General features: G+C 43.3%; 1 protein-coding gene across 7 annotated transcripts; it reads left to right on the forward strand.

Moving 5' to 3' along the window:
- Nucleotides 1-1,465: 1,465 nt before the first annotated feature.
- Nucleotides 1,466-8,964, forward strand: ANP32E (acidic (leucine-rich) nuclear phosphoprotein 32 family, member E). Of its 7 annotated transcripts, XM_010185316.1 has the most exons (7): nucleotides 1,466-1,613; nucleotides 2,198-2,320; nucleotides 3,601-3,766; nucleotides 4,905-5,026; nucleotides 6,094-6,099; nucleotides 6,845-6,868; nucleotides 8,902-8,964. In XM_010185316.1, exons 1-7 carry the CDS (start codon nucleotides 1,554-1,556, stop codon nucleotides 8,962-8,964), a joined length of 564 nt encoding a protein of 187 aa, XP_010183618.1. In that variant the 5' UTR covers nucleotides 1,466-1,553. The 7 variants fall into 7 exon arrangements, with proteins under 7 accessions (XP_010183618.1, XP_010183616.1, XP_010183615.1 ...); XM_010185314.1 differs by lacking the exon at nucleotides 6,094-6,099 and having other exon boundaries at nucleotides 4,905-5,062; nucleotides 6,845-6,911; nucleotides 8,897-8,964; XM_010185313.1 differs by lacking the exon at nucleotides 6,094-6,099 and having other exon boundaries at nucleotides 4,905-5,062; nucleotides 6,845-6,899; nucleotides 8,897-8,964.
- Nucleotides 8,965-12,910: the final 3,946 nt, after the last annotated feature.

Below are 12,910 nucleotides of genomic sequence, written 5' to 3' on the forward strand. Positions count from 1 at the left end.
GCCCCCGGCCCCGCCACCCCACGCGTGGCCCTGGCCCCCGGGTTTGCATCCAGGGCGGTCGGGAAAAGCGGAGCCCGGCCCCTCTCGCCCGCCCCGGGAGTAAAGTCCAGCGGCGACGACAGCGCCATGAGGCTGCCTCGGTTCACGGGGATTTGGGGAAAAAGTGCCTGAAACTGTGGATTTAACGGAACAGCGCGGGTTTCGATGAGTTTCTCGGTGCGGTGGCAGGGACCTGGAAAGGTCCCCATGTGCTTCTAGCGTGCATCTTTCTCGGGCGAAGCCGTGAAGGTCCCCTCTCCCATGGTTGCTGCCTTTAAAACTTTGTGCTTGTTTGGAGTGGTGTTTTTTGGTGGATAAATAAAACAACAGCGAGACTTGCACTGCTCGGGGGTGTCTGCAGAAGTCTTAAAATGTTACTGCTTAAAAGTGTACAGGGGAAACGAAGAGTTGCCTCGTTAATGGCCTTCCTGATGAGGGGTATGTTCCACTGTAGATAAAATAATTTAAAATTAATTGGCTGCTCCCTGTTACCACTTTTCAAAGTACGTGACCTGTATCAATTACCTAGCTGTTTTAGTGGCTTTGGCATGAGGAAATTATTTAATTGGGCTTAATTAACCTGCAGAACTCACTGCTAAAATCTGGAGCCAGAAGGTTTAGGGTTCAGAAAGAAACTGAATGCTTTTATAGATTTGAATATGCAGAATTGAATTATTAGACTTTAGAAACAAGCTTGCAGTTCACTTGTGTACGAGGGCAGCTCACACCCTCGGCTGCGGTGGCAGTATAGGAAGCTATAAAGGTGTTTATCAGTGGGGTTTGGGGTTAGGTGACAGTTTTTGCAGAATTTGAAGCCTGCTCAGAGGAAGGGAGATGCTGGCATGCTTTTTTTGTTTTTAAACAGGCAGGTGTCAGTGATTTCAGACCACAGTTCTGGTCTAAATTTAACCCAAACCCCAAAGAGCCGTTTAACAGCCCCCTGGTTGTGGTTTAGATGAAGCGTGTGGGTTTCCGATGCTCATTGAACTGATGATCCCTTCTGAGGAGCGGCTGAGGGAGCTGGGGCTCTTTAGTTTGCAGAAGAGGAGACTGAGGGGAGACCTCATTCATGGTTATAAATATTTAAAGGGTGAGTGTCACGAGGATGGAGCCAGGCTCTTCTCGGTGACAAACAATGATAGGACAAGGGGTAATGGGCACAAGCTGGAACACAGGAGGTTCCACTTCAATTGGAGAAGAAACTTCTTCTCAGTGAGGGTGACAGAGCCCTGGCCCAGGCTGCCCAGAGAGGTTGTGGAGTCTCCTTCTCTGCAGACATTCAAAACCCGCCTGGACGCCTTCCTGTGTAACCTCATCTGGGTGTTCCTGCTCCGGCAGGGGGATTGGACTGGATGAGCTTTGGAGGTCCCTTCCAATCCCTCATGTTCTGTGATTGCGTGATGAGTGACTTGTCCTGTTTGAAGGTGACGGAGTTGGTGCTTGACAACTGCCGCTCCAGCAATGGGGAAATCGAGGGGCTGAACGATTCCTTCAAAGAGCTGGAGTTCCTGAGCATGGCCAACGTGGAGCTGACGTCGCTGGCCAAGCTCCCCACGCTCAGCAAGCTCCGCAAGGTGGGTGCCTCCCCCACTGCCTTGAGAAGTGCAAAGCACGGGCAAGCATCTCGTGTGGTGCTGACCGTGCTGTAGGAGATGGCAGCCTGGTGAAATGACGCCATGGCCAATCTGTGGGGTTTTTTTAGATCTGAAACTGTTTTGGGTATCTCCGGTTAATGATGGGCAAATTGGACTTGGTCAAGGACACATGGGATGGGAAATATCCAGTGAAAACCTGAAGCTTGGCTGTGTCTCACTGAGATGCTCAGAGGCTGCTGGGTTGGCTGGCCACTGAAGTTGCCCCTCGCTGGCAGAATAAAGGCTCACAGTAAATTCCAGTGTTATATATCCTCCTAACTTTCTCCTAATTTAGGTATTCAAATGCCTAGAATTTTAAATTTGTAATCCTCAAAGAAAACTTAAAGGAACTTTTTAATGGCCAAAGCCTTAACACAACTTGTGCTTGTGAACTTGTGGGATGCTTCAGAAGTGTTTGGCTTTGTGATTGAGCTGCTAAAGGGAGAACGATTTAAAATTACTTGTGTCTGATTTTGATGACAAAAGTCCAACCATTTAATAACTTATTTTTTTCTGTGTGATAGTTGGAGTTGAGCGACAACATCATTTCAGGAGGCCTGGAGGTCCTTGCAGAGAGATGTCCAAATCTCACATATCTAAATCTAAGTGGCAACAAAATCAAAGATCTTGGCACTGTGGAAGCTCTTGTAAGTACAGAGTGAGAGGGGCTAATGGAAAATTTACATCTAATAAAGACTGTTTTCTTAATAAGAATGTTTTTTCGATGGTATGGCACAAACTGAGCTGTTGTGGTTATGTATGAGCAGTTTTTTCAAGCACAGAAACGGCAAATGGGGGAGTTAAACCGATACAACATAGGAAATCGGCAGGTGCAGAGGTAGAGCATGGTATGTTCTAGCTGTGTCTATTCCTTTTCAGCTGAAAGGCGTGCAAAATGACTTTTTTTTCCATAACTATGTGTTCTATATATGGTTTTTTCCCTTGCCAGCTCAGGTGAAATGGATGCTGCGGTGGTTTGGGTTTGTCAGTATTGCAGTTGGTCCCAATTTGATTATCTCCATGTCATGGTTATTAGGGACAGTACTTGTAAATGTGCAGCTGTAAAACCCCTTCTGTGTGAGTAGAGTAAGAGTGAATGAGAAATTTTTGAGCTTCGGTTGTGTCTCTGAAAGAAAAGTCGCCAGGTTATGTCTTGATACTCCTCTTGTGTTTGTTCGTTCCTGGAGAGCACCAGGCCTGGGTTATTTAAATGGAGGGAGCTGCCAGGGCCTGTCACTGCCTGATCCGTGCGCCCCCTTTTCTAGATTATTTGGTTTTATGTCTTTGATGCAGGCTGTGTATTTTTGAAACTTAAAGGTTCTTCCTCTCCTTTAATGGCGCTTTAACCCAGCGGTCAGTAGACCAAGTAAAGCAGTTACGGGTTAGAAGAAACACTTTTATTTAAATCTTCAGTGCTTACCAGGCCATGCAGGTGCTTCGTTCCATACGTGTGTAAGGTCTGAAAGGTGAGAAGAATCAGCGCAGGTTGTATGGTCTTGGTTGTTGAGCAAGCAGATTCTTTAGCGTGGTTATAAACCCAAGTGCTTCTTGCTTGGTCCTCACAAGGTGCCTGTAATTAAATTAATCAAACTGTGTACTGAAAGGCTGCTGGAGTTAAGTTTTTGCCCAGGATTGAACAAGAGGAGGAAACAAAACCCAAACCCGGGTACCTTACGCAGTCTGTGCGTGGTGGTCGAGCGCTTCATGGGTACGCTGGGAGCTGCAGACACGCTGGGCGTTGATCTGCATAGGAGTTCTGACAAACAGCTTTTGGAACTGAAGTTTGTGTTTGATGGGGAGCAAAACACTGAAGGGATGGAGACAAAATAAAGTCTGTAGCTGGCTGCATGGCTAATGGTGTTTGGGCACTGTGACTTCAAGAAATAGGAGGGGGACCAAAAAAAACCCCTTTTTTCTTTGTTTTCAGCAAAATCTCAAAAACTTGAAGAGCCTTGACCTGTTCAGCTGTGAGATTACAAACCTTGAGGATTATAGAGACAGCATTTTCGAGCTGCTCCAGCAAATCACGTACCTGGATGGGTTTGATCAGGAAGATAACGAGGCGCCGGACTCAGAAGATGACGATGATGAGGGTAAATAAATGAAATAAACTGTGGATAGAACAAGTCTGCTGTAATAAATATATAGGCGTAGCGTGAGGTACGGTGACTTCTTGAGTGCACTACCACAACTCTCTGGGGCTCGGCTGGTGTTAACACACTGTGATACAGAAGGAAGACTCCTCTCAAAGGTGCCGTATTCTTGCAGGGGCCTTCTGAGTTTAAGAAAATTTGACTTAAGATCTTGTTACAAAGATGTAAATATTCACAAAATCAGTTGTTGCCAGTAGTGAAGCACTCTGAGACTACCAAATGATACAAAGCAAGGAGATAAACACACGTTACTTTGCATGAGAAATTACAGTTTGTTGTTGTGATGCAGCGTCTTACGCACGTCTGCGTTGTAAATACCCACACAAATAATGTGAGATTTAGGCTGGATCTGTTTAACAGAGGTTTCTCGGTGTTGCTTTGTGCTGGGGCTGCCCCTGCTGGGTGGCGACTGTCGAGGGGCTCCTGACAAGCACTCGGACACAGCAGAGTTTGGAAGCTGTGTTTAAAAAGTTGGTGAAAGCCAAATAGTGTGAAAATAAACCCAATATTTGAAAATGGATTCAACAGGTTATTAACTTGAAAATGAATTGAAGCGTTAGATCACCTTGTGATTTGCTTAACTTGAAACTGTGAAAGTGGTGATGTGCTCCAGACGTAGAAATGAAAGGAGAGATCATTTATTTGAGCCGTAGGTGTTTTAGTTACCAGTAAGTGATGAAGTAACAGGTAAATGTAGTATGTTAAGCAGGGTTTGCCTTTAAAGATTTTAGGCTTTGATTGTATAGAGAAGCCTCTTTTCCCCTTCCACAGACTGAAATCTTCAGCTCGTTGCAGGAGTTTGCATACGCAACTGCTCCAGGCCTCGAGAATTCTGCCTGAAGCTTGTGATGAAAACCATTGGTAGCGTTTTTTCAGGGGGAAAAAATGATAAAAGATGAACTTCATTAAAATTGTGCTTGTTTCCCATGTGGTGTCTGCATTTTATAAATAATTAGAAAACCCCTCCAGCCTTCTGGAAAAAACTGCTGCAAGTAGCTTGGCCTGGTGGATAGAAATGTGCATAAAGAGGAGTTAATGAAACTGAACTTCTACCGTGTTTGCGTATCCTGTGTTTCAGAAGGAGATGAAGATGATGATGATGAAGATGAGGGTGAAGCTGGTCCTCCAGGAGAATATGAAGAAGAAGACGATGAAGACGAAGGAGGTTCAGACCTGGGGGAAGGCGAAGAGGAGGAGGAAGTTGGTCTTTCGTACCTGATGAAAGAAGAGATTCAGGTAAAGTTTGTAAATTCTACTGAGTTCACTGTTATCCACCCCCAGTGGTGCGGGAAGGAAGAGCTTCGTTCTCTAAGCTAAAGCAGCCGTTTTGAAACTGTGTGCTACTGCCCATTAAATTGTCAAAACAGAAATGGATACTAAGAAGAAATTAATTTATTTGGGAAACCACAGCAAATGCCCTGATCTTGTGAAAGAAGATAATGAAGTAGCAACAAGTTACCAGTGCTTCAAGTAAAGTGAAACAAAGGAAAAGTAGGGGGTTTGCTGTAATAAACACTGGGGTTTTTAACCATGCATTCACTTGAAAATGGTTTTAGTGGAGTTGAAAATGTCCCACAGGATCTTCCAAGCAGCACTGTGCTGAATGGAGGAGTATAAGAATAAGAAAATACACACATTGTAAAGTGTTACGAATAGTTTCTTGTAGATATGAACTGGCCATGCCTCACACTGGGTAGAAGAGCCCAGAGGTCCCAGTTCCGCCCTCTCCTTTGACAGCTACAGGACTTCAGAGGGAGAACGCATCTGGCATGGATTTTGTGTGCACATCTGTGCAAAGCTCGCACGTTTCAGATCAAAAACCCCATTGACATCACTTCCATGACTGTTTCTTTTGATAAGAGTTTCCTTCCCATCAGCTGCATTTCTCATGGGTGTGCAGAAAATCTCGTACCAAACTCTTTGGTGTTCCTCATTTTGCTGTTGTAACCAGAGCTCCTATGACTTAGGAATGTAACTTCATTTCTGCCTTAATGCTCTGAAGAGGCAATGGCTGTGATGCAGCTCATGAAGCTAAACCTGAATAATAAATCTGTTTTGAAGCCAAAACTTAGAGGAAAACTCTTGGGAAACTGAGCAATATTTGGCTAGAAGGGTATCAGGAATGAATCGTGTGTGGTTGGTTCTGCACATTCAGAAGTTACCACATGGAGCCATGGAAACGTTGGGGAGCTCAGAACTGGGGCCCTCCCAATGATGGGCAACAAACGTGGGGCCTGAGTTGGTATTCTGGGAGCAGGGGGGGTCAGGGTGAAGTTTTTAAAGGGTTCTGGTCTGGTGGCTTTTCCCTGCGATTTCAAAAATGAAATCGGGTACCATTCCAATTGCAGTGAATTAATCCAGATAATTTTTTAATTCCCATATCAGATGAGCTTTCTGATGTTTGCACGTTTTGACTTGTTGCATTCCCTTGTGTGTAAAATTTGCTGTAGCAGATGGGTATAAATAAGACCTCAGTTTGTCTTCAAGGCTTGACGTGGTGCCAGCAGGGCAGAGATCTTACACCGTTGTTGAATTTTCTGTTCATTGGTTTACATTTTTCAGTTATCAGCTTAAAAAAAAAAGGAGAAAAAGAAAAAAACCCTCAACAACCTGATTCATTTGACATAGAAATTATAATTTAGTGAAGATACTGTTCTGCTCTTCCCTCTTCCTTCTCCTTTAATGACAGTGGATGAAGAAGAAAAGTGAAGCTGTTTTGTTGTCTCTCTTTGCTGTCCTGGCCTCTTCAGTGCATTTTGCAGTAACTTAGTCCTGAGCTGGTGTGAGGTAGTGATAAGTGGGGAAAAAACAAAGAGATGAGAGTGCCGGGCAGATAATGCTGGTGTGGGCGATTCAGTGTAGCACAGACCGCTTGGGTGGTGTCCTCGAACGTGTGTCCAGGCCTGAAAAAGTCAGTGTGGAAAGTGGGATTTTCTGAATTCCTGCTCAGGATCAGCACTGAAGCAAAACTTTTTTTTAAAATGACAGTTTTAAAAGTGTTTCACAATTTTTGTCAAGGATGAAGATGATGACGATGACTACGTGGAAGAAGGAGGTGATGAGGAAGAAGAAGGTAAGTTCTCAAGTTAGGAAAGCTGGGACTGAAACAATTGATTCTTCCTAATTCTGTAACTTTGTGAGTTTGGGATGTGCGCTTTAATGGCATAAATCGCTGGCTGCTCTGTTCCTGAAGGTATCTGAAGTATTTTAGGATCAGTTTAAGCAACAGCTGAAGCAAGAAGTGAAAGTGTGCAGTATTTAACATTTTTTTTGTCCATTCGTAGAATAAAAATAAGGAAGAAATGACATTTTGCAAGTCTTTTTGAAGCAGTTTTCTAAAATGAAAGATACTGCATCCCCTGCATGGTTAGAAATTTTAATTTAAAATACACGAAATTTTCCAACATGGAGAGGAGAGAGACTCTTATGTATTTATATACATATATATGTGTACACACACACGCCTTGGAGATATATTTTTATACTTGTAAAATACCTTGTTTTGTGCACCAGAGGCTCCACTGGTGGCAGCAGCTCTGGCTTTTCCCTGTGTCGAGCTGGAGGTGGCTACTCCAGTAAAACCTCTCTGCTCCAGAGGCAATCTCCACCCAGGATCCTGACTGGTGACTTCTTAATGTCATAAATGACTGGTTTGATGTCAGACACACACAGTGGTCAAAAGCTTGCAAAAAAAACCCCCAAAACCGCCGGTGTGTATGGTTCACACTGCTTTAGGAAGGTTCAGTGGACTGAGCGTGTGTAACTGATGTGGAAAGGGTGGTGTTCATGCAGGCTGATGCTGAGCCTTTGGATTTTGCAGAACATGAAGTTCTGTTTGCCAGGAGTGTGTTACTTGAGTAGTTTTTCATAAACCAACTTTTTATTTTCTCCCTTGATATTTTAAAAAGGACCTGCAGAAAGTTCAACAGGACAAACGTGGTACTTGTTCCTTTCTGCCCCTTGTTTGGGGGTCCCAAGCCTGCAGGGAGGGACCGGGTTGGTGCTGGGTGCTCTGCTCTGGTGGAGCAGGAGCTGCTCTGTGGGCAGGGTCCTGTGCTCAGTTCCTGTGCAGACACCAATGGGCTCTGATCTGGGGGGAGGGTTGGGTGCATCTCTGTGGTGAGGTGAAGACACTAGCCAGGAGGCTCTGCTACTTCTCAGTGGCTGCTAAAGTCCCTTTAAAAACATCAAGTTTCATCTTAAAATGAGCTGGTTTTTCTTCTTGCTACAAGGCTCTCCCAGAACTTCAGTTCTGTATTGGTTAGGATTGTCCTAAATTTTCAGCTGCTCCTAGTAGCAAAGTTTTGTGTTAGTCCTGAAGTGTGTGTGAAGTGCAGCCAAACTTTGTAATTTCTCATCAGATTGGTCCCCTTCTCATCCGTACACTTGGCTTAATGGAGCGTTTTTTGGAGATGTATCTGCACTTGGAAAAACGAATTCTGAAGTAGTAATGCTAATTTTTCACTTTTTACAAATGCAGCCTTTGAATCTATTAAGACAGCAAAGCAGGAGGTCAGGATAGGTAATTAGCCAGGAAATGACTGCTGGAAAAGCAATTTATTGGATCTGACAGAATTGCATTTCAGGATCTCGCCACAAGAGCGCACAGTCCCCTGACCGAACTCGGCATATTTCTGAGAATGTGCCCAAAGATGTTCATGCGAGATGCTCACGTCAGTTTGTCACTGGAAGAGAACAGAGCGCGTTTCACTTGGTGTCTGCAGAAACCGCTGTGTTTTGGGCAGGGTGCACACAACTTCTAAAAACTGAAGTTAGGGAGATACCAAAATGTCAAAAATTCTGGTTTAGTTCTCAAATATATGTTAAGAGAGACTTTTTAAAATAAATCCATTTCATCTTGATAGTTCCTGTATGGAACATCGCAGGCTTATGTTGATCTTCATTTAATGTGGCCCCTGTGAATTATTTGGAGTGATGTAAACCGACCTTTTTTTTGAGAGCCATAAGCGACAGGGATGTTAGTGGTCAATGTATTATTTCAGTTACCTCTTTTCCAAATACAGTGTTACACGTACGATGTCTGAGCTGTGTGCATTCCTTTTTCCTTAGCAGAGGGAGTTCGTGGGGAGAAGAGGAAACGAGAGCCCGAAGATGAGGGCGAGGAAGAGGAGGATTAATCTGTGACAGACGCAGCAGGAGCAGACTCTTCGGTGACAGAATACGCAATAGTGATTATGCAGATCTGTACGTCTCCATGTACCATAGATGTCCCTACAGAAGAGAATATGTTAACTTTTTATAGGAGAAGTGTGGTTTTGGTATTCTTACCCTTTTTATCATTCCAAATAAGGTATAATAGCCTGGTAGTGAATACGTAGACAACAATTTTCAGCCCTATAATCACTAAAGCCATTGTCAAGTTTCCCCCCCATGACTTTTATTTGGAGCTCTTTAATTTTCTATAAGCTTGCTGTGTTGGCCATCATTAGCCCAGAGTTGAAACACCCATTTCACATGGGTTAAATATTGTGAATTTCCCTTGACATTTTTATACTGAAAAAGCTGAACTCAAAAACGCTCTATGGCAAATTCCAGTCTCTTTAAATGAGATGTTGATGGTAGTCTGAGTTCACCAGGGATTCTATTGGAAATCAACAATTGGATTGCACCTTTATTTCAGCTTTTTAAAAGGTGACTTCTGTAATATTTTGTCCTCTGTCCCATTCTGTGTCACATTGTAAAGCCTAAGTGGGTTTCAGAAGATTTTTTTTTTTCCTGCTGCTTCAGACATTCGGTGTTTGCTGGAATATTGACTTGATTCCTTCAGGAACGTATCTTGGCAGACTGAAAAGGTTGTAATCCACAATTTTTCTCTGAAATACACAGTTATTGCAGGTATTAACAGAAGCAAGTAATTTGTCGTCGTAAGCCATTTTGCTTGAAGTCTTTGTTAAACTTTCACTCACTTTGCTCATTTTGGGAATTGTGCAGCAGTCGTGTTTGGCTGTAAAATGTATGCATTTCTAATGCAGAAGTTAACGGGTAACTCCTTCAAGCACATACTCTTTTCTTTTTCAGACACCCCCAGACACTTTTATAGAATCATTGAAGGGGGAAAGATAAAGATAATAACCATAACTCAGTTTTTCTTCGTAGGTCACCTTATAAACTTGTAAAACCTGGTTGTAGGCAAAACATTTGAGTTCCTGTACAATACTAGTGAATAGTTTAGGGTTTTTGTAGTGAGTGGCTGCAGAAACTTGTTCCGTTGCATAGAGTTGGTGGCTTGTACAGGGGACACGCGGACGAGGTATTTTCTTGCAGCCCAGTTGTGACCAACAGCTCGGAATGATTCTGCCCCAAATCTGGATTCTTGTTTTCTGTTTGAGCCACTGTGAAGCAAGTTCAGGCACACAGCATTCCTCCGTCAGTCGTAATCTGGATTTAAAATAGTAGTTGTGATAGAAAACTAACGTACATTGTTTCACGTAGGTACTGAACCAAATATCACACACAGCTTTATTCAAGAGATTATTTTTGTATCTGTCTTGGCTGACAAAAGCTGCCGTTAAACTGGGGGAGACACCAGGGAATGGGAGATTCTGGACCTAGGAAAGAGTCAGTCACCCATGGATCAATACCTGGGAGTGTTCAATGGCTATTTCACACCCTGGCAGACTTTAAATGCGACTTCCGGCTCCTAATCAAGGTTAGATACTGCAGGGTTGAAGTTCTGCAAAGCCCAATTTCTCGTGTGTGTGGTTCCCCCCCCTCCCCCTCAAATAGAGCCTTAAATCCTAGTTTCTCATGTAGCTGTAAAGCATGGCCAGCCCTCCAAGGCGTCCAAATGAACTGAGTCAGGTGGATGGCAACACGGAAATGAACTGACGAAATGGGGTTTGCATTTTGAAATTAATATCTGTAAAGACACTAGAAAAGTAGTGGTGAAACTACATTTGCAACCACAATCTAAGTTCCTGTGTTTGTGTATGAATACTGAATGAATAGAAATCTTAGGTAAGTGCACATCCTAGCTTGTCTTGGAGGCTCTGTGTTCAAGGCAGTTGTTTTGTGCTCAGCTTCGAGATAGAAAAGTGTATTTTCCCATCTTTTTGCTTATTTTTTTTCAGTCTCAGTGAATGAAACGTATTATTTATAAGCGTGTACTTTAAAGTACCTCATTGTCAGAGTTTTTTCCTTAACTGTCTCTTACTGATGCGTATAAAATTAGTTTTAAATGGAAGAAAATATTCTATTTTGATGGATTAAAATTATTTGAGTGCTGGTTTTGTTTCAGTAAGCCAGACCATTTTTGACGTTGGGTGAGTTGGACAAAAGAGAATAAACTCAGAAGGTATTAACAGACCTTCCCTAAGAGAACAAGACTTAACACTTCCTAAAACACCTTGCAGGGTCGTGCATCAGCCGCTACATCTGAAAATCTGAGCCTCACACAAAACTTTGTAACTTTGTCTTTTCCTCAGTGTTACCATCTAAGTAGAGTTCCATGTTTGTCAGCTTGGCATGCGACTAAACAGCATAGCATTTTTTAAAATAAGTAATACAGAGCCTCCAGATAACTTTTGAAACTTTTTTGCTTGGTGGGTGGTCTTTTCATGCAAATATGTAAGGGTGGGTTTTATATTTTGTAGAGGTTTTGTCCTATTTTGATGCTCTTTGTATGGCAGTATGTATATAGTGTGTTTTGGTTCCTTATCAGACTCTTTCCTTAAACTTTGGAGTAACTGATTTTGTGCAACTGTGTTTTGAATAAAGCCATGACAGTGTTAAATTAAAGAAAACAACCCTGCAGCACTCTTCTGATAACTTTTAGTTGTAACAAAACATGTTTCCTCCCCACGTGTGCTGTAAATTTTAAATTAAAAAGTTTTCAAACTGAATTATTTCAAATAAATTGAGACTATTGTATTGGGTTACTTCTTTCAGCATGAAGAGCTGTGCAGACTGTGGTATTTCTTGCAGAGTGGGGCAAGAGCTCTTCTTTCGTGTTACCTTTTCCTCGTTGGGGAAACCTGTAGCATTGTGTATCTTTTTGGGCAAGAGCTTGGACTTTGATATCCAGTTGTTGGTAGCATTGTCCCAGTCAAGGAAGGACGCTATGGAAAAGCCAGAGCGATGTCTGAAGAGTTCACTTACTGTTTCCAGATAAACTTAATGCAGAAATAAGTGTTGGAGCTGACAGGGCTTTTGTGCGCTGTATAAATCAATACCATTCGAGTGGAGCTGAGCTGTGCAAGTGTGGCTGAGTCTTAAGAAACAAAAATGAAAACCAAGAGCCTGTTTATATTTTGCTTTTCATAAATGCTGACTTGGTGTGCCCAACAGCCTGAGCTGCGAGTCTAATGCTGTCCTCTCAAAGTAGCTGTCTCGGTCTCTATGATGAATGACTCCTTGCTCAAGAACAGTGATTTTAAAAAGCTGCTTCTCCTTACACAGCTAGACAGAGCATTGTTTTTATTTTGGGATTAGTCCAGCATTCTTGGCAAAAATCCCTTGGATGCTTTTGAGACAGCTAGTAACCATACAGGCTTTTCCAGTGATTAGTCAAGAAATGGGTGGTGGCTTTCTGGGATTATTTTTTAATATTAAAATTATTAATGGGGTCCCTATCCCCACAAAGTGTGGGGAGGAATTGCCTTTCCATCTAAAGCTCCATATTAGGTGCTTGCTGCCTATGCACCGATTTTCCCACTGGTGTGAGACCAAATAGAGAACCTGAGTTTTAGGATTGTTTGGAGCAGAAGTTTAGCCAACCTTTTGGGGATACACGTGGGTTTGTTAATAAAAAACAGGTTGTTCCATTCTGGTGCATACATGGTAAAAGAGATGAGAGGAAATGTGGTGCTGTGCAGACACGTCTTCAAAATCAGGAAAAACTTGAGGTGTGAGCTGCCGGGCTCCCGAGCTCACTGGCGGAGGCAAGCAGCTTGTCGTGACCTGCCATCAACCACCTTTCTCCCTGCTCCAGCCTGGCAGACTCTGGTTTAAAACACCTCCGCTGCTGCCGAAGTCACCTGCCCGGCTCCCAGCGGCGAGAAGCCCCTCACGGCTGGAAGCCGTGCTCGCTGTCCGCCCCTGCGGCTGCCAGGCAGGGATGAAGGG

This window comes from Mesitornis unicolor, unplaced genomic scaffold (assembly GCF_000695765.1).
Source record: "Mesitornis unicolor isolate BGI_N332 unplaced genomic scaffold, ASM69576v1 scaffold46925, whole genome shotgun sequence".
NCBI lineage: Eukaryota > Metazoa > Chordata > Aves > Mesitornithiformes > Mesitornithidae > Mesitornis > Mesitornis unicolor.